Source organism: Megalobrama amblycephala, linkage group LG24 (assembly GCF_018812025.1).
Source record: "Megalobrama amblycephala isolate DHTTF-2021 linkage group LG24, ASM1881202v1, whole genome shotgun sequence".
NCBI classification, from domain to species: Eukaryota; Metazoa; Chordata; class Actinopteri; order Cypriniformes; family Xenocyprididae; genus Megalobrama; species Megalobrama amblycephala.
Genome location: NC_063067.1, coordinates 4,441,786 through 4,464,248, shown reverse-complemented (window position 1 = coordinate 4,464,248; position 22,463 = coordinate 4,441,786). Strand labels below are relative to the sequence as shown.

General features: G+C 39.6%; 1 protein-coding gene across 4 annotated transcripts; it reads left to right on the top strand.

Annotated features, from left to right (window-relative positions):
• Positions 1–16,601: 16,601 nt before the first annotated feature.
• Positions 16,602–22,423, top strand: LOC125259524 (CD48 antigen-like). Of its 4 annotated transcripts, none has more exons than XM_048177176.1 (5): positions 16,602–16,640; positions 16,955–17,120; positions 17,924–18,247; positions 21,054–21,332; positions 21,458–22,423. In XM_048177176.1, the coding sequence occupies exons 2-5, from the start codon at positions 17,084–17,086 to the stop codon at positions 21,595–21,597; spliced, it is 780 nt and encodes a 259-aa protein (XP_048033133.1). In that variant the 5' UTR covers positions 16,602–16,640; positions 16,955–17,083; the 3' UTR covers positions 21,598–22,423. The 4 variants fall into 4 exon arrangements, with proteins under 4 accessions (XP_048033133.1, XP_048033130.1, XP_048033131.1 ...); XM_048177174.1 differs by having other exon boundaries at positions 16,617–16,693; XM_048177173.1 differs by having other exon boundaries at positions 16,615–17,120.
• Positions 22,424–22,463: the final 40 nt, after the last annotated feature.

The window sequence follows — 22,463 nt, the reverse complement described above, 5'->3', positions numbered from 1 at the left end:
CATGTATCATCATCTTAAAGGTGCTCTAAGCGATGTCACGTGTTTTTAGGCCAAAACATTTTTTGTCACATACAGCAAACATCTCCTCACTATCCGCTAGCTTCCTGTCCCCTGAACACACTGTAAAAAAACGCGGTCTCTGTAGTCGCCACAAGCTCCGAAAACGGCAACAAAAACTACCTGGTGCAGCCTGGACCACGAATCATAATAAACATGCTCCAGCCAATAACCGACAAGAATGATTTTAAAGGTGCCCTAGAATTAAAAATTGAATTTACCTTGGCATAGTTGAATAACAAGAGTTCAGTACATGGAAATGACATACAGTGAGTCTCAAACTCCATTGTTTCCTCCTTCTTATATAAATCTCATTTGTTTAAAAGACCTCCGAAAAACAGGCGAATCTCAACATAACACCGACTGTTACGTAACAGTCGGGATCATTAATATGTACGCCCCCAATATTTGCATATGCCAGCCCATGTTCAAGGCATTACACAAGGGCAGCCAGTATTGAAGCGTCTAAGCTGCCGCAAATTTCACAAGAAGAAGAAGAAGAAGAAGAAGAAGAAGAAGGGCAGCCAGTATTAACGTCTGGATCTGTGCACAGCTGAATCATCAGACTAGGTAAGCAAGCAAGAACAACAGCGAAAAATGGCAGATGGAGCAATAATAACTGACATGATCCAAGATATCATGATATTTTTAGTGATATTTGTAAACTGTCTTTCTAAATGTTTCATTAGCATGTTGCTAATGTACTGTTAAATGTGGTTAAAGTTACCATCGTTTCTTACTGTATTCATGGAGACAAGACTGTCGTTATTTTCATTTTTTAAACACTTGCAGTCTGTATAATTCATAAACACAACTTCATTCTTTATAAATCTCTCCAACAGTGTGTAATGTTAGCTTTAGCCACGGAGCACCATCAAACTCATTCAGAATCAAATGTAAACATCCAAATAAATACCATACTTACGCGATTAGACATGCTGCATGATGAACACTTTGTAAAGATCCATTTTGAGGGTTATATTAGCTGTGTGAGCTTTGTTTATGCTGTTGAAGGCAAGCGTGAGCTCCGTGGGCGGAGAGCACGAGAATTTAAAGGGGCCGCAACCTATATATCGGTGCATAGTTAATGATGCCCCAAAATAGGCAGTTCAAAAAATTAATAAAAAAAAATCTATGTGGTATTTTGAGCTGAAACTTCACAGACACATACAGGGGACACCTTAGACTTATATTACATCTTTTAAAAAGACGTTCTACGGCACCTTTAAATGTGCATTCATAACTGTTTCAGGAAGCACGGAGGAGAGGGGGAGGAGGAGGAGGGAGGGTCTAGCTAGCCTCTATTTTGTTTGACAACACTTCGAACGTCAACAGGAAGTTACTCCACCCAGGATCACTTAGAGCACCTTTAAGTGGGGTTAGGCAGAGACAGACAGTGGACTGTGTGGAAGCCTTTCCTCTTGTATTATTCCCTTTTTGAAGAAATAAACAAAATAGTATCATACTCATTTGAAACAGGCAAAACAATTACACAATACCATGGTGATTTAAAAGATAGTAAATGCTAGAATAATCAAGTAATGAAGTGTGCATGTTTATCAAGTCCATGTAATTTCTTGTCTGTCACCAAGCTTGTCTTGTGAAGCTGCTCATTTGTTCTGTGGTTTGTTGTTGTACTGATGCATCTATGCATTGACGTTCTTGTGCCAGTTTTTGTAGACCAGTTATCATGAGGAAGTGGTTTTGCTCGCATGCAACAAAGAGTGGTGCCGCGTGTTTAAGTGAAAAGACGTGCTTTAACTGTGATCTCTCTTGATGTCAACTACACAGGTAGATCTGTTTTTGCCAAATAACCAAATTCAAATTCTTATTGTGAATGTGTAAATATACATTTTCATTAAATAAATTTAATCTGTATTACTCAAGTCTGATTTTTGTGCATGTACACTAAATTAAATTTAAATACATTTGTATTATATGAATATATGTCATCTTAAACTGTACACACTATAAATTAATGTGTATTATTTAACATTTATGATATATTACTCTGGCAGTGAAGTGAAGCTGAATTTAACCAGTGAATTTAACCAGTCAGGGGAGAAAACACCAGTCAAAGCTGTGAGAAAATATACAAGTGGGGAAAAACATTTATTTTTGAAATATAGAGATAGACATGGACAAGAAATGAATTAGGATACAAATGTATGCAAATATTTCACATGAACACTGTTCATTGATTGATTTATTAATATTGCACACATAACTGGAAACACTAATCATAGCCTGACTCTACAATGTGGCACTTGTGTTTTTTGTCCATATTATGAATTGTACATGTGCTTCACACTGTCAGTCAAATCTGATTATTTCTGTATCCGATTGGAATATGATCTAAATTAGGGTTATTACTGTACCAAAATTTCATCAGTCGGTACCAATAACAGTCAAATTTCACAGTTCTCGGGACCAACTTTGCCACATGCACAAAAAAAACAATTTAACCCTTTGAAAATAAAAATAAAATATATATATGTATAAAAAAAATTTAAATTAGCTTTTAATTTTAATGCTGTAAGAATAAAAGTTAATAATAAAATGAAAATCAAAGAAACACATTACAGGTAACAGGACAAACAGAAGCTCTATTGCAAGACTTAATGCACAGATCTATTTTGACACATCTGACCATCATTGCTGTGGTTTTCACTGTCAAACAGATCCAATCCCACAATTTAATACAGTTGTCATGCCTGAAATTTTGCAGTGTGTACTTAGTGACATGAAAAATAAATTTAATTTAATTATACTTACATTATGAATGGGTTATATATGGAAAGCAAGCAAAGAGCGCAGCTTTTATAATCAAAGCTGATATCACTTGAGCCGAACTGAAGTAATATCATCTTTATTGATTATAAAGGCTGTGCTCTTTGGACTGACAGTTTGAACACGGCTTCAAATGTTTGAAATAATATCCCCTTGGATAAACAAACAAAAAACGGCACACTGCCAGCGCTGCTCTCGGATTCAATTTTTGATTCTAGGGTGCCATCGAATGGAAAATTGAATTTACCTCAGCATAGTTGAATATCAAGAGTTCAGTACATGGAAATGACATACAGTGAGTCTCAAACTCCATTGTTTCCTCCTTCTTATGTAAATCTTATTTGTTTAAAAGACCTCCGAAGAACAGGCGAATCTCAACATAACACCGACTGTTACGCAACAGTCGGGATCATTAATATGCACGACCCCAATATTTGCATATACCAGCTCATGTTCAAGGCATTAGACAAGCCAGTATTAACGTCTGGATCTGTGCACAGCTGAATCATCAGACTAGGTAAGCAAGCAAGAACAATAGCGAAAAATGGCAGATGGAGCAATAATAACTGACATGATCCATGATTACATGATATTTTTAGTGATATTTGTGAATTGTCTTTCTAAATGTTTCGTTAGCATGTTGCTAATGTACTGTTAAATGTGGTTAAAGTTACCATCGTTTCTTACTGTATTCACGGAGACAAGACTGTCGTTATTTTCATTTTTAAACACTTGCAGTCTGTATAATTCATAAACACAACATCATTCTTTATAAATCTCTCCAACAGTGTGTAATGTTAGCTTTAGCCATGGAGCACCATCAAACTCATTCAGAATCAAATGTAAACATCCAAATAAATACTATACTCACATGATCTGATGTATGCATGCAGCATGCATGACGAACACTTTGTAAAGATCCATTTTGAGGGTTATACTAGCTGTGTGAACTTTGTTTATGCAATGTATTATAGAGTCGCAAGCTCGGGGCGGGGAGCACGAGCAATTAAATGGGCCGCAGCCTGAATCGGTGCATTTCTAATTATGCCCCAAAAAAGGCAGATAAAAAAATCTATGGGGTATTTTGAGCTGAAACTTCACAGACACATTCAGGGGACACCTTAGACTTATATTACATCTTGTGAAAACACATTCGATGGCACCTTTAAATTATGTCACTGCCATTGTTTCACCTCAAGATGCACACAGTGTTGTTTTTGTCTAAGGCACATTTGTAAAACCTATTTAAATGTCCTAACTAAATGAAGGCTTAATCTAAACCCTGTCTGTGAAACCAGTCTTAAAACCTGCGTGTTTTAAGACACTGTGAGCAGATCTTCAGATGTTTTCTCCACAACTATTCATGGAGATTGCTATTGCTTTCCCAATTCTTTCTTTTGCACACACTGGATCTGTAAAGAAAACAGAAAACTCCTTAGTGAGGCACAACATGGCAAAGTGAAACATCCTTTATGGAAAATGTCATTCGATACATCAAAAACCTGAAACATTCACAAACAAGTGAAAGGCTTCATACTTGGAGACAGCAGAGGTTCCTGTGGCTTCAACATCCGCTGCTGACTCATGTTTCTGAAAGTCAAAAACACAAATAAAAAAGTTCCTGTTGCTGTTTGGTGAATATGGACTCAGAATCGCAGAAATGATGATATATTTATCGATACAAGAATAAACGTAAGCAGTACTTGCCCTCCAGCATTTACAGAAGTAAACAACCTCCTGAGATGACGAGAGGAATTAAAACACAAAGCCAGACGAGTTGAGACAAGTTGTTGAGAGGTTTTGGGGTGGAGGAGTGTGGTGGCATTATAGTGGAGGAAAATGCTGCTTCTGTTGGACACAACAAGAACAGAAAATGATAAAGGGTTATACACTGCAAATCAAATGACTCTGAGCATCACATAAACCTGATTCTTGTACATTACAGGCAAACAGACGTAACAGACAAATTATAGTAACATACTCACTCACCGATGACAACAAGCATAGCATTCACCTCAGACACCTTCTTTCCAAAGAAGGCTTGTGCTGTATAGAGTCCTGAGCTGGAGATGTTGACATTCTGAATGGTTACAGACACACGTCCTTCCTCAACCAGCAGTTTGACTTCAGGTGGAGGGGTTTCATCGTAGGTCCAAGGGCGCTGTGCAATAACACTGGGCTTTTCCTTGTTGTCTTGTTTAAAAGTGATTATCACTTGATCGGCTTTCTCCACTTCATCTATATCGAAGGGTAGCATAATATTCTGTCCAACGGTTGCCTCGAACGTTGACCCAGCAATGATAATAGCTAGAAAAAAGAACCACTGCGTTAGAATATCAGAAAATGACAGTACTGTATCTTTTGTTTATACGAGTATCCGGCCATTAAATCAATCTACCTACCTGAAAGAAGTGCCAAACTGATAGTGACAATGGTTTTCATCTTTAAGATGAAGATAAATCCGGAAAATGACCAAAATTAGCTCTGAAAAATTCTTCCGCAGAAGAATTAAGTTTGTTTTAAAGCATTAGGCTGAGGAGCTCCGTGACCGTCTTTGCTAGCTCTGCAGACCACATTCCTTCATTAATTAATTGAGTTAAATCTATGTAAAGTCCAGTTCAACGAAATAGTGGCTTGCTCAAAGCTCTGCAAGCTGTGACAGACTGAACTGCACTTTCTGCCTACATGCTTCCCACAACCATATTGGTTTGGCTCACTGATGATGTCAAAATCATTGCAGTCAATCGCTAGGTCTTAACCAGTTCTCTGGGGTGGAGTCTGGGTCGAGCTCCACCCATTTGGCTCTTAAATACTTCGAAGTGAAACCTAGAGTTTGGGTATTTCATTATTTCATTATTTGGGTTTCTTTTGTATACAAAATCTCTTAAGATGAGATTTTAAGGATATGATTTAAAAAAAAAATAAACCTTAGCTTATTTATCTTTATTTTTTATTCTTATTATTGGTCTATTTACTCTTGCACCTGATCCAGCTGTTATTATGTAATGTTTTGTTGTCACCATGTTTTTACAAGATTGGGCAATTAGTTAAAAAAAAGACTTACTGCCCTGTCCCTCTACTTTCCACTAGTCACTATAATGATCCTGCTGATCACAGATTGCATAACTCTTCCTGTTTGTTTTCCCTCATTTTAAAGTATTTCAATGATGAATCTCAAGAGTTTTTATTTTATTTTATTGCAGGGATACTGTTAGGGTTGTGTATCTATAATAACGCATGACGTATCAGTGGCGCCTGCAGCCGTACAGCTGTACACACTATGCGTACCATGAGAGGGCGCTAATGCCGTTTTTATTTTTTTACATAATTTATAAATTCATTATTAAAATCTATCTGCATACACTCATAACATATTAAGAAAGCAAAAGAGAATGAGAATAAATAAAGGTGTGGGTTTTTGTGTTGTAAAGACAAATGTGTGTATGTGCATGCATGGGTGGGCATGGGGGACTTGGGTTAAAAGAAATCTGATTGACTAATTTAGTTTTGACACTTTTTCCCACACATGAACAATGACATTACAGATAGTTAATGTTTAGAAACAGGCTCAAAATGAGTAAACGCTCTTTAAAACAGCTAAATTCGATTGAAACATTTTGCAAAAAGGCCTAAAACTATTGAGTAGGGATGAAGAAAATGAAGCCTATTAAATCTTTGAAGCTTTTCTCTAAATGTTTCAAAAAAAGTTTCAAAGCATCAAGAGTGTCGAAAACAGTGGGTAAAATAGAATCGTATAGAATCATGCCAATTCATTGGCTGATGGCTCGGGTGCCACCCCGACGCTCTCACATCGCCATCCTATACTGAAGAACGCGCCATCTGCTCCTCAGATTTTCTGCCTTCACAAAGCGGCCATTTTAGCCCTTCTGCTGCGGTTTATCTGGCCTGAATTTCGAATTGTTATTCAAGTGTTTCTTCATCTGCACTTCAGCGACTGCGATAGTGGAACTCCGTTCTCCTTGTGGTGAAGTGCCATGGAGTTTCTTTGTTGTATTTCGCCATGTTCTTGCTTCATTGGGAGCAACAACCCACACAGTAAGTGTGTTAAATGTTTGGGTTTTTCGAATGCACGCGAGGCTGTTCATGGCGCTTCTGATTGTAAATTCTGTGGAAAATCTCCTTCTCAAAACTCTCCATTCTAGACTTGCAGTTTTTGAGAAAGAGTCATCTGTTTTTCCTCGTCGTGCTCACAAAGCTGCCGAGGCCTCACGTGAATCCGCGACCTGGGGTTCGGATGTAGAGCTCGAGGACATGGAGAATGAGCAGACGGGCCTCACCCTTTCTCTCCCTCCCTCTCCTGAGCACATGCACAGGGTTTTGCCAGTCGAATTCTCGCATGATTATCTGTGCCCTAGCCCAGAGGCATGCGAGACAGTTTCCTTCATGCTAGACAATGTTATTTACACCGCAGCGTCCGACTCTGAGGATTTCGGGCCTGCTTCAGCTGATGCTCTCCCGCCCGGCGGCCAGGAAGCGTGGACTTCTGCGGCCTACTCAGAGCTTATCGACATGCTTTCGCGCGCTACAGAGAAGCTCGTTATTGATTGGCCCAATGATCCCCGCAAATCTCAATCGTCTAAACTGGATGAGAGGTTTTTGAGCGGCCCCAATTCTAGGCCAGTACGGACAAAGCTGCCCTTTTTCAGTTATCTGCATAGTGAGATTTCCAGTTCCTGGAAGCAGCCGTTTTCCGCCCGCTTGATTAATGCTGCAGCCGCTGACTTCACCAACCTCGTTGGTTCTGTGGAGCAGGGTTATATCAATTGAAAACACACTGGCTACACACCTCTCTCCATCTTCGGCTCCTTCTTGGAAGCCCCCTCCTTCCATCTAAACCAGTGGTTCCCAACCTTTTTAGGGGACTGTACCCCCAAAACACTTTATCCTTCCTGAAGTACCCCCACAAGCGCATGTGATCGGTGTGATTTTTAGATTTGGTGTAAATTTTAGGTTTGCACAGTGTAACATCTAATTTACCTGTAAATAATAATATTTTTACTTCCTATAATAACTCATACTTGTCTTCGTTCAATATTTGTATTACTTTTATTTTCACATCTTCACATGTCCAGACCAATTATACAAAAACAAAGATCACATTTTATATACATAGTAGCAGCCTACTCTAAATATGTTTAGACCTGTGTATGACACAAAAGGACTCACCAATTAATAAGAAACTTGACCCTGTCTCTCACTCATAAGCTTGGTCAGTCTTGGGGCAGTGTGGCAACAGCAGCTATCAGGCTTTTCTCCAAGTTGAGTCTGTTCCTGTGCTTGGACTTGATTACGGCCATGGATGAAAATGTCACTTCACATAAATATGTAGATCCAAATGGCAGGAGTTTATTCAGTGCATGTTTCCCCAAATCAGGATATTCCTTCTCCACATCACACCAGAACTGTGACAGGTTTGTTTCTGAGTACCTCATCTTCAGTCCACGGTCTGAGGACACATCCAGCAGATTTTCCTGTAGTCTGGTTGGAATGTTGTTATCCGTACTTTCAGTCATGAAAGGATTACGGACCCAGTCAAGTTTGGCAGACTTGCTTTCAATATCAGGGAAGTAGTGGTTGAACTCACTGTTGAGTCTGGATAAATGTGTGCTTACTAGTTGCACTATAGGAGCTCTGTCAACATCACCTGCAGAAAGGTAGCTGTTGAGCTGCTGGAAACAACTTGTGTCCCCATCTTCACATTTACTCTCCCACACTTTGATCTTCTTCATGAATCCACACACTTTATCATACATGTTTAGGATGTGTGTGTCTTTACCCTGCAAAGTTAAATTCAGGTTGTTCAGTTTGCTAAAAAAATCAGCGAGATATGCAAGGCGGGCTACCCAGTCTGTGTTCTCCAGCATAACAACAAGGGGATGTGAGTGTTCTGCCAGAAAAGCGCTTACTTCATTGCGCAGCTCCAAAAGCCTCTGTAGTGCTTTCCCTTTCGATAACCAATGTACGTCGGTGTGAAGAAGTAGCTGTTGGTGCTCAGCGCCACTGTCATGACAGAGCCTTTCAAACAGTCTGTGATTCAGAGGCTGCGATTCGACAAAGTTTATCACTTTCACTGCGTCATTCAAAACTTCATGTGACTCGGGACTCATTCTCTTACTGGCCAGTGCCTCTCTGTGGATGATGCAGTGATTCCACTGAACGTCTGGGTTTACTTTCTTAATCTGCGCTATTAATCCTTTCACCCTCCCAGTCATTGATGCAGCACCATCCGTGCACACATGAATACAGGACTTCCAATCCAGATTGTGCTCTGAGAAAAAGACATCTTTACCGGTAGTGCTCCCCGTTAGCTTCTTGCAGAATAGAATGTGCTCGTTAATTTCAGAAATGTCTCTGTATCGCACAAACGCAATAAGCTGGGCTTCCCCGCTAACATCTGTTGATTCGTCCAACTGCAGCGCGAATGAACCAGACAGTTTTAACTTTTCCACTACTTGATCGACAATATCAACGGCCATGTCATCAATCCTCCGGCACACTGTGTTATTGGACAATGGTACCGTTTTCAGTGCATCAGCTGCTTTCTTATCAATCATTGTTTCTGCAAGAATTACAGCAGCAGGCAAAATTAGCTCCTCAGCAACAGTAAATGGCTTTTTGGATTTAGCCACAAGTAGCGACACAGCATATGAAGCCTCCAATGCTTTGGTTGACACTGCAGTCGCTTTTTTTAATTTTTCTTGACTTCCCTTAAATTCCGATAGTTTTCTTTGAAAAAACTCTGCTGTCTTACCGACACAGGAAAGATGCTTGGTATTTAGGTGTCGTTGTAAATGGGCTGGTTTCATGCTATTATTAGAGAGCACATCCCCACAGAGGAAACACAGCGGCTGAGGCGGTTCAGTAGATGTGGACGTAAAACCGAAAACGACATACTGTTCATGAAATTGACGGTACTTTGACTTATCAGCTTTCTTTCTTTTTTCCATTGGTTCACTTGAGCTGCCGCTAGCACTGCTGCTGTTTGGAGCGGCACGTTTTTTTAGCCATTGATCCATAGCTAGCTAGTGTTTCTGTTTTACTCAAAGCTAGACTCTCTGCCTGTTGCTATGGTTACACTACCGCCTGGCAGCGTGCGCGCGGCCACGGACAAGCGAGCTGAGAATCAGTTGGGGGGAAGGACAGGGTGACTTAACTGAATGGTTTCCATATTATAACATGATTATTATAATGTTTTGAGAATCATCCCACATACCCCGTGGGGACTGCTCACGTACCCCTAGGGGTACACATACCCCCGGTTGGGAAACACTGATCTAAACTGTGCAGGACTACTTCCCCCCTTATCGGAAAGTCCTACATAGCAGCTGAAGAGGCTGGCAAGGCCCTTCATACAATGGCCATTCTCCAAACCTACCAGGCAGATGTTTTGAAAGAAATGGACAAGGACGATGGTCTGGTGCTGGAAGCGGTCAAGGAGCTCTGCAAAGCTCTGCAGATTTGGGCCTAAAAGCCACTAAACATACCATGCGTGCTATAGGACGCTCCATGGTGGGCTTATGGAAATCCATGATAAGAAGAACGTGTTCCTCATGGATGCCCCTATCTCTCAGTCTGGTTTGTTCTGGGAGGCAGTCAACATGGTGGTTGACAGATTTTGGGCTGCCAAGTCCCAGTCGGCTGCTCTCAGGCAGTTCATGCCCAGGAAAGTTAGGGACTCTTCCACTCCCTCCTCTTCTCTACCCAGAGAGTGCTCCTCGCTTAGGAAGGAGTCCGCCAATAGGAGAAGTGACCCGGTTCATCCCCCATGACTACGGACACTCTAATACAGGTATGTCCTCTTCATTGCGACACACTGCTTCCTCTATCACATTTGGTGGTCAACTGCCCTGTGGGTTTAGTGCTGGAGTTCCTGCAAGAGAAATTTGTTGCAGGGGCAGCTGCTACTACTCTGAGAGTTTATGTCGCAGCCGTTGCTGCTGAAAGGGAGTCCGATGAAATTCCCCTGGGCAAACATAGGTTGGTCTAGGTGTTTATGTGTGCCTGAAGTCAGCACGCCCCCTGGAATTCCTTCTTGGGATCTGTAAGTCGTCCTGGAGGGCTTAATGGAGGCTCATTTTGAGCCCTTGGAGTCAGCTCCAGAGTGGATTCTAACTCTTGAGGTTGCTCTTTTGTTGGCTCTAACTTCTTTAAAGCGAGTTTGGGATTTGCAAGCTCTCTCTGTTAGTGAGGCGTGTATGGACTTTGCCCCTGGTATAGTTAAGGTAACCTTAAGACCCAGGCCAGGATCTGTGCCCAAGGTCTTGTCTACACCATTTCGCTCTCAAGTTATCACCCTTCACTTATTCCATCCTCCTCCTTTCACCTCTGATGAGGATGAAAAATGTCACTTGCTCTGCCCTGTCCGAGCTCTGAAGTCTTACAGATCTCTCTAGCGGTTGGAGAAGAACGAATCAGCTTTTGGTATGTTTTGGTGTTGGCCACCGCGGACTTGTCAGTATAGAATAGCGATGTAAGAGCATTGGGGCAGCGCCTGCACCATCAGCCAATGAACTGGCATGATTTTATACAGGCTTCAGACAATCAGCACACCCAGAGGGTGTTCTCATTGCACCATAGCTACGCAGCATCTCGTTCCCTATTCAGAGAACATAGGTTATGCTAGTAACCTGAGACGTTTTTCGTTAATCACATGCTTCTCTGTTAATCACATGCTTCTCTTCTATATGCAGCTTGTAGGCTTGTTCGACTTCGATGCAGCGCTGTACAGACCGATCAGCAGCTGACTTGAAGCAGTGCATGCCGGTAAGAAATGTTGTCCGACTTGAGACAGCGCAGACGCCATGTGACTGTGACGTATGGCTTCAAAGTACCACGAGAGCGATTCGAGAAGTCCTTCTCAAGAGGAGCTGCATGAGCGCTGATGACGACACAGCTGTTTCATGATTGGCCGGATTCACCACATGACAACATTCACGTGTGTTTCGTGTTTATTGTCACGCCTTTAGTTTCACTAATGCTCACAAATCTGTATTTTTATAAGAGTTAAAGCTCTTTTCATGTAGTTGCAATGTTATATTGTGTCATGTTTATCAAAATAAAACTGATAAAAGACCCCACTACATTAGTTTTTATATAGTATATGCTTATATTGAACTTTATTCTTGTACAAACAGATGCTGTAAGCAGTACATAAAGTATTGAATGAAAATGTCTCTGAAACATTGGTGTATTACTCAAATATTTATTTAACTGTGATAAAAAGTATGCAAACGCTGCACGAGCGTCACTACGGGAAGCAGAAAGTGTCCGACTTCACGTCTCCGTTTTCAGCTCCTCCCCGCCTGCACGCAGCTACTCTCACCGATCGGTTACATCCAGCCGCAGCCGATGTCGAACACACCTTGTGCCTTTAATGGTCACCTGACATTCAGGTAAAAAAATAAAAATGTGACCCTGGAGCACAAAACCAGTCATAAGGGTCCATTTTTTGAAATTGAGATTTATACATCATCTGAAAGCTGAATAAATGAGCTTTCCATTGATGTATGGTTTGTTAGGATATATAATAAATATATATTGTTAGGATATATATAAATAATAATACTAATAATAGCCTACCTACTGAGTTGTTTGAGGCAAGTAAATTGTGCTGTTATTTTATTGTTTTTATACTAGTTATATGACAGAACATATGATAATGTAATATATGCTACAGGCTTATATATTTAAAATGTTAGTAAATGGACCTGAACTGAACCTCCATATACCTGTATAGTAGTGTTCTGGCTTCAAACATTCCACCAAAGTGAAGCATTCAAGTGACTGGAAAGAAAGGGAGGCTTTGTTTTTCATTAATCACGTGTTTCAATACTCACATTTTGAGACAAACCCATTCAGAGATAACATCTAGTATCAACACAAGCACATCAGGGTGCATCAGATTAGAAAAAAGACAGTCAGGGCGAGCTCCTGGAGGCGTGTCGTTGTGAGCGGAGACGAGCTGTCACAAGCACGTGCAGCTTTTGTGTAGATCGGCTGCAAGCTATCAATGGTCAGCTAAACAAAAATATTTAAACACACACAATACATCGCGTTATCCATGGAAATTGAGATTTATGCATCATCTGAAAGTTTAATAAATAAGCTTTCCATTGATGTACGGGTTGTTAGGATAGGACAATATTCGGAAATCTGAGGGTGCAAAAAAATAAAAACATTGAGAAAATGTTTGATATTAAAATATCTTCATGGAACATGATCTTTACTTAATATCCTAATGATTTTTGGCATAAAAGAAAAATCTATAATTTTGACCCATACAATGTATTGTTGGCTATTGCTACAAATACACCTGTGTCACTTATGACTGGTTTTGTACTCCAGGGTCACAAATATGTTTAAAATATCACTAAATTAAATATTTCTTGTGCTTAATTTTGAGTGTTTATATTATAAAACTATTCATTTTACATGTTAATAATTAGTTTGTAATGTTTTTTTTCTCTTCGGAATCGTGGGATAATCACCATCGATCGCCATTAAAATAATGATTCTCAGTTTATCCAGAATCATGCTTCACTGTAACTTTATACCTGTGCTAACTTCAACTCGGAGTGGGAGAGACAGAGAGCTGTAAAGTCCCATCCCAGCTAGTGAACAGAATCAATCAGAGATGAGGCTCTCTGAGTTGAAGTTAGTGTAACCCCTCTGGTTCTACTTGCACCGCTCTGAGCGGGATTCAAACCGCCGTTTCCAGCATGGGAGGTGGGCAAGCTAATGTGGACGCTAAAGACCCTAGCCTTTAGCGTCAGTCACTAATGTGCCTCTTGAGACCAGGGGAGTGAGCTCTTTACTAACTGGCCTCCTTTACACTCCCCCCCTAAACCTCACTCCCATCCGGGTCACGGCACCAATGTAACTGGTCTCTTATCCTCTTTGCTTTGTGTTTTGTCAATAAAGCTCATGCTTCAAGAAATCTCTCTTCAATTTATTCACTGAAAAAGCACCACAACACAGAGTGAGTTAATATATTCCAGCATATTCAACATCCCTTGTGTTGGCGCTACAGTAAAACACACATTTTGTCACTGTCACTATTTGGGCGAAGCCTGTATGCAACCTCTTTAAATAATATTATTGCCAACTGAATATACTGATTTATTATACTGAATAGACTTTTCAGTTTGCATGTTTACTTAAATGTAAACTTAAGTTAAATTTAACATAATACAAACTGAAGAACTAATTTGCTAGTACATTTCTTCAGTAATACTATATTGAAATGTATTGGTTTCATTTTTTAGGATGTGTGAGGCTCTGGTTTTATGAGGTTTACTGGCAGGGAAGGGCCTAGGTCTCGCTTCACACACACAAAAACACACTCACTGATCGCCACCTTGTGGTGTAATGCTGTAACCCACAGAAAGAGTCACTGAATTCATCTTTTTAGTGAGTGTGGATTCAACATATTTGATTAACTGGGATAATCAATGTCCCTACAGTGTCTTCCTCTGGTGTTGTGCTTTTACAGATAACATAGGATAGTCAGTGGGTGTGAGAAAATAAGAAAATGTAAGTGTCTACAATTTATAATTTATGGGAAGAAGTGTCAGATGAGATTTGTATATTAGCGATTATTGAGATTTGAATATTAGCGATATTATTAGCGATTAGAACTATCAGTTTATTGCATTTTGATGTTACCTCCTTGGCAGATGATAGCAAGGCCTGGGAAACTCATGGAAAGAATAAAAACTTAAAACGTCATAATTTTTTTAGAGAAAATGCAATTTTCTAGTTCTAAAATATTATCTCCAAAATATTATATTAGTTTCTAAACAACAACCAAAAGTGAAAATTAATTTTTCAAATGTGAAGGAACCCTGTATACCCTGTGTTTTACCTTAGTTTTAAAGTTACCAAACTCCAAGATTAGGCTAAGTAGAATTTAATACTTATTTTGTAGGCAAACAGTGGCGATGGTCTCTGTGGTTGTGAACCCATGATTCACGATCGTCCCCCAGCGGCGAATAATTGAACACGCGTCTATGGTTTTTACCTTAACTCTGATCAGTTTTATACATTTGTAGACTTTTTAATGAGACGTTTAGTATAATTAAAAGGAATAATAGTAGTTAAGTCTCTTATTGTCCTGTTTAGCTAGCTATCCATAGAACAAACCAAACACGCACTGAAAATTTATGAAACAACACACATCATACAGACACTTCATATTTTAATTTTATTAGTTAATTGCATTTGATTATAAATTATATTTTCAATAAACCATTTGCAATGGGTTTGTAAAAGGTGTTTTTATGAATGTTTGGCCTGAATGTTTGCCTTTATGAATGTTTACACTGTTCTGACCAGCAGGGGTCACCAGTGTGTGGCGTTTTAAAGCAATAAGTGACAATTGTCATTATTGTCATATCATAACAATAAAACAAAGATCCAACAGTTTTTCAGTCCAGATTACAGCCACTAAGCTTTCAAGTTTTTAGAAAAAACTCAGATTCAAAAAACATTTTCATCTCATGTTTAAATCTTAAAAAAGAGGTTTGTATTTAGTAAATTTTCATTTATGAATGTGATATTTGGCTAACAGAAAAATAAGGTTTAAAAATGCTGTATTATGCATGCCAGACAAGTTGGTGATGTCACTTTGTAAAGAAAGACTACGCGTCTGCGCATACGCAGTCCTTAGCGCCAAACACACATGCCTATCCACCATAATTATACACTAAATATTTTACATCATAAATTGTATTCATTTTTCCTTTTTTTTTAACAGATAATGCATGATTGACGTTAACTTTTATTGAAAACAATGTATTTGTGTTGAATGTTGAACTGGGTCTTGTATGGCAAAGTGATTGAAGTTATTGTGAAATTGTGCTTCGCTTTGTTTGTTTGTGTGTTTGTTTTTTGTCAGTTGTGGACTGACGAACTACAGGGGGGTCTCTTTTTATATATTGTATGGTTTACTCTGTTCAGGTGGGGGGAACAAGTTGTACTGGTTTGATTTGGGGATTGTTGCTTTTGAGTATGAAATTAATTTGGTTTGTTTTATTTGTGATCGAGTGAAAGTGTGCACTTATTGGCAGAGTATGTGCCCAGGCTTATGATATAATTGGGAACTCCTGGTCTGTAGGTTTATTGTTGTGGGTTTTTTTTTCTTTTTTGTCTATTTGGTTTATTTGCCAATTCCACTTATCCTTGGGGATTCTCTGGTTATTGTTAAATAAACATTGTTATTTGCAAGAAAGTTCTCCTCATCTCTTGCGAAATGCTGGGGTTACACATGCACACAATATGTCACATAATCTTGAAACTTTGCAGTCCATCCTCGACCTAACCACAGGCTCTTAACCACAATGGTAACCTGCAAAACTGCAACATAACAGAAACCTCTATAAATCATAACCCAACAGAAGAGTAAACACAAACATATATATCCCTATATTAATCTTGTGCAAAAATACACAAAATAATTTGTAAGAGCATCCGAAATCGCATACTTCCCTACAAGGCCTATATAGTAGGCGAAATACAGTATGTGACAAAAAAATTTGCAGTAATCATAAAAGAGTCTGCAAAAAGACCCCGGTTGACCTATTACTTCTGCCGAGAATCTGAAGTGCACATACAGTGGACAATTTACTGTCCCATGAGACCAAGGTAGAGGAAGCAGAGAAAGAGTTGGTTTCATTTCTGGTTTTCAAGTTGAAAGTGTGTTTGTAGTGGATATTTAGATCTGGTGACTTTGTTCATACACTCTTTGTTCAGCTCACGGACAGCAACATGAACATGTAGGGGGATAAAAGCTGATATATTTCGCATATTTGGAGGGGACTTAGAAAAAGTAAAAAAAGTTGTTGTTAAGCGTTAGCTTATTAATTTTATGTTGAAATTTTATTAATTTAATTTTTACATTTTCCATAATCTGTCTGTAAATTGTATCTCAGGGGATATGCTACCCTTAAAGGGTTAATGATCTCTTCTGAGGCTTGAAAGTGGTAGATGTGTACCTGTCAACAGAGGGACAGAAAGCAGTGCGATTTTGTTAAATGAATAGCAGATATGACTTCAAACACGGTTTAAAGAGTTTAATATTATTTTACAGCAAGTTGGTGTAACTGATTTCATGGTCACTTCCTGATCTTCAGTGAGATGTTGTCACATGTTCACACTGCTTGAGTGAGCTCCAGATGAGACATCAACAGAAGACACAAACTGATGAATATTTATCAGGATGTGGGTTTTCATTGTGTTTTTCATCAGTGTTAAAGGTAAGATATCTAAAACCTCATATTGTTTTTTTTTTTTTCTTTCTTTTCTTTCATTAGATTTTTTTTCCATTGTTCTCTCTAGTTGCTCAAATACATTTAGTAGTCGGTAGTCTGCACTAATTTTGCACCTTTTTGTAGTCTACTATTCTGGAAATGTGGCATTGCAGCGCTGCTAATATTTCTGGCACCTTTATGTTTTTTCTTTGGCTTTTGGCCATGTGAAATATCCTTAAACAATTTTCACAGTAAATGTGTTTAATAAAGCTGTTCACAGTATGTTATGTTCAGTAATTTTGATGCACAAGCTAAACAAGTAATGAGGATTTCCTTTTGTGGTTCAGAGATCTTGCCTACAGTGAAAACAATAAAGGAAGTGAAATTATCTTCAAGAGAGAAATATAGACCAAATTATTAACTAAATCATGAGGTGGTTATGTAGTTGTTCTTGGCAGATACTGTCTTAGAAGTTTCTGGTAGTAAGGAATACCAGTCAAAAGACATTCTAGTTTATGACAAATAGCTAGTGAAATTCCTATTTTGTAAGTCACTTTGGATAAAGGTGCAATTGCTTTTCTGCACACTGATACAAATACAATGGAAGCATTTAAGTACAAATAAACAGATGTATCCTCCATACAAATACTGTTTCAAATACATATCAAATTACTTGCTTATTTCAACTGGGAATATCTGCATTTCTGCAGCAGAGCATTGTCAGAAGTGCTTTATTTAACAATTGTAAATGTATCTGTCATGTCCAACAACATATAACCTATATTTAATGAATATTCACATTGTTTCAGATCTTGTGAATGGTAATCAGGATGAGGTAAAGACAGTGATGGAGGGAGACGTTCTGACTCTACATACAGAAGCTCAACTGAAGACAAACACTGCAACAATCTGGCTTTTTAAAAGTGAAAATCTTACCACTCGTATAGCACAGATGAATAATGGGAATATTTTTACCAGTTTTGAAGAGAGATTTGCTGGCAGATTGCATCTTGATCAAGAGAGTGGATCATTGACCATTCGGAATATCAGTACCAGTGATTCTGGACTTTATAAAGTATCATTCATCATCAGGTTACACATCTCTGAGAAGAAGTTCAAAGTTAATGTATATGGTAAGTTACAGCTGCTGCACAGTATTAAACATTACATTATTATCATTAGTTGAAGATAAAGGAAGTCACTTAAAGGGTTAGTTCACCCCAAAATGAAAGTTCTTTCATTAATTTCTCACCCTTCTGTCGTTCCACACCTGTAAGACTTTTGTTCATCTTAATAACACAAATGAAGATTTGTGAAATATGAGAGCTTTCTGTTCCTCCATAGACAGCTACGCAACTACCATTTTGACGCTTCAAAAAGTTTAGTCCAAGATTTTTTGAAGAGACATGATTCTCTAGACATGCGAGAACCAATGGGGTTCATTCTCGTGTTACACAGCACGTTTGAGCTTCCGTAAGAACCAATGAGGTTCATTCTCGTGTTACGCAGCACGTTTGAGCTTCAGCGAGAACCAATGGGGTTCATTCTCGTGTTACACAGCACGTTTGAGCTTCAGCAAGAACCAGTGAGGTTCATTCTCGTGTTACGCAGCACGTTTGAGCTTCAGCAAGAACCAATGAGGTTCATTCTCGTGTTTCGCAGCACGTTTGAGCTTCAGCAAGAACCAGTGAGGTTCATTCTCGTGTTACGCAGCACATTTGAGCTTCTGAAAGAACCAATGAGGTTCATTCTCGTGTTACGCAGCACGTTTGAGCTTCTGAAAGAACCAATGAGGTTCATTCTCGTGTTACGCAGCACATTTGAGCTTCCTCAAGAACCAATGAGGTTCATTCTCGTGTTACGCAGCACGCTTGAGCTTCCTCAAGAACCAATGGGGTTCATTCTCGTGTTACGCAGCACGTTTGAGCTTCCGTAAGAACCAATGGGGTTCATTCTCGTGTTACGCAGCACGTTTGAGCTTCAGCAAGAACCAGTGAGGTTCATTCTCGTGTTACGCAGCACGTTTGAGCTTCAGCAAGAACCAGTGAGGTTCATTCTCGTGTTTCGCAGCACGTTTGAGCTTCAGCAAGAACCAGTGAGGTTCATTCTCGTGTTACGCAGCACGTTTGAGCTTCTGAAAGAACCAATGAGGTTCATTCTCGTGTTACGCAGCACGTTTGAGCTTCAGCAAGAACCAGTGAGGTTCATTCTCGTGTTACGCAGCACGTTTGAGCTTCAGCAAGAACCAATGAGGTTCATTCTCGTGTTTCGCAGCACGTTTGAGCTTCAGCAAGAACCAGTGAGGTTCATTCTCGTGTTACGCAGCACGTTTGAGCTTCAGCAAGAACCAATGAGGTTCATTCTCGTGTTTCGCAGCACGTTTGAGCTTCAGCAAGAACCAGTGAGGTTCATTCTCGTGTTACGCAGCACGTTTGAGCTTCTGAAAGAACCAATGAGGTTCATTCTCGTGTTACGCAGCACGGTTGAGCTTCTGAAAGAACCAATGAGGTTCATTCTCGTGTTACGCAGCACATTTGAGCTTCCTCAAGAACCAATGGGGTTCATTCTCGTGTTACACAGCACATTTGAGCTTCCGTAAGAACCAGTGAGGTTCATTCTCGTGTTACGCAGCACGTTTGAGCTTCCGTAAGAACCAGTGAGGTTCATTCTGATGTTATGCAGCACATTTGAGCTTCCTCAAGAACCAATGAGGTTCATTCTCGTGTTACGCAGCACATTTGAGCTTCCGTAAGAACCAGTGAGGTTCATTCTGATGTTATGCAGCACGTTTGAGCTTCCTCAAGAACCAATGAGGTTCATTCTCGTGTTACGCAGCACATTTGAGCTTCCGTAAGAACCAATGAGGTTCATTCTTCTCATGTTACGCAGCACGCTTGAGCTTCAGCAAGAACCAATGAGGTTCATTCTCATGTTACGCAGCACGTTTGAGCTTCAGCAAGAACCAATGAGGTTCATTTTCGTGTTACGCAGCACGTTTGAGCTTCCGTAAGAACCAGTGAGGTTCATTCTGATGTTATGCAGCACATTTGAGCTTCCTCAAGAACCAATGAGGTTCATTCTCGTGTTACGCAGCACATTTGAGCTTCCGTAAGAACCAGTGAGGTTCATTCTGATGTTATGCAGCACGTTTGAGCTTCCTCAAGAACCAATGAGGTTCATTCTCGTGTTACGCAGCACATTTGAGCTTCCGTAAGAACCAATGAGGTTCATTCTTCTCATGTTACGCAGCACGCTTGAGCTTCAGCAAGAACCAATGAGGTTCATTCTCATGTTACGCAGCACGTTTGAGCTTCAGCAAGAACCAATGAGGTTCATTTTCGTGTTACGCAGCACGTTTGAGCTTCCGTAAGAACAAATGAGGTTCATTCTTCTCATGTTACGCAGCACGCTTGAGCTTCAGCAAGAACCAATGAGGTTCATTCTCATGTTACGCAGCACGTTTGAGCTTCAGCAAGAACCAATGAGGTTCATTCTCGTGTTACGCAGCACGTTTGAGCTTCTGAAAGAACCAATGAGGTTCATTCTCGTGTTACGCAGCACGCTTGAGCTTCAGCAAGAACCAATGAGGTTCATTCTCATGTTACGCAGCACGTTTGAGCTTCAGCAAGAACCAATGAGGTTCATTCTCATGTTACGCAGCACGCTTGAGCTTCAGCAAGAACCAATGAGGTTCATTCTCGTGTTAGGTAGCACGTTTGAGCTTCAATTAGTCCAAAATGCAGCTGCTAGAGTTCCTACCAAGTCAAGAATATATGATCATATAACACCATTTTTATCATCTCTATACACTGGTTACCTATTAAGTAATTAATGAAAGAATTTTCATTTTTGTGTAAACTATCCCTTTAATTAATAAATCTCATATGATTTCTACAAAATGAGCTTATTAAAAGATTGATGTTTCCTCTTGTCCTAAAGCACCTGTCTCTGTACCTGCTATTGAGAAGAACTCGCAAGCAGTAGAAGATTTCTGCTCTGTGTTCTGCTCTGTGAGAAATGATCGAGATGTATTCATCTCGTGGTATAAAGGGGGTGAAATGGTGAATCAGACCAGCAATCCTGATCTCAGCATCAAACTCAGTTTACCATTAGAGCTTCATTATAATGATTCAGAGATCTACAGCTGCACGGCTGCAAATCCAGTGAGCAACAAGAGCGTCAGTCTTCACATGAACGAGATCTGCCAACGATCTGAGGGTACGAAAACAACGTTTACCACAAAACACTCTTCCTGCCACAGTGACCGCTGTGCGGCTTCTGTTTTTTCCACAGACAGACATTGAATAACACAGATGTTTATAAATAAGTCTCTTTTGTTTCAGATTGTCTGGATCATTGTGGTGTCACTGAAGCTCTGATTCGACTGGTTTTGTCTGGTCTGGTGGGAATCGCCACTGTTTTCTTTCTGGTTGATCATGTGAGGATCTCCTCATCTCAGAGAAGAGCTGCTGCTGCTGTATGATGATGATACTTTCATGAGAGTTTGTAGGGTGTGAACTTTGACACTCTGAGATTTGCAGGGTAGAGTTGAGGTGTGAAGCACCTCATTTATTACTTTGGATAAAGGTAGCCTGTCTACTAAAATGATATTAGGCTAAGTGTGACCAGTATGCTTTATGCAGGTTACATAAAATTCACACAAACTTTTGTACATACTACCCTTGAATATATGTGTGTGTGTGTATATGCATTTTTAATTTGTATGTTTGTACTGTTAACATCATTAATAATGTATAAAAGTTTTGGCTATAACTTTAATAGCTTAATTTTGTTCAGTGTTTCGCTGTTAAACGCGATATTAAAATAGCATTAGCAGACCGCACGAAGATCCCGCCTTTTTTTAATCAAGTATGATTGATCTAGATAAAAAATATTTTACTTAAAGTATTTTATTAATTAAACGTCGATTAAAATTTCCTACATTTCAATACTCAGATATAAAATAAATGTAAAGAACGCTGCCTGAACAATAAAGCGAGGACTTTGCTCACGTGATGTCTGTTACTTTTCTCCGCAATAATCCGTATGAACGAATCACTGTTGTTTATGATTACTATAAGAAGCACTTTTAAATAAGCACTACACATTGCAATCCTTAGCGAATTTTCATATTTGTGACATAAATAGATCTGTAAAATGAGTAGGTATAGAAAGATTATACTCATTCTCATACAAACATCTGCAATAAAGACCAAACCGTCCTGATTTTTTGAATGCATCTCAATAGAGAACAGTCTCTCTGAGCCTTCGAGCGCCGCCTGGTGGAATAACAACTGTATGTCTCACATGAAACGGACTTTGGATCGAGTGGAAGGGCGGATTTCAGTG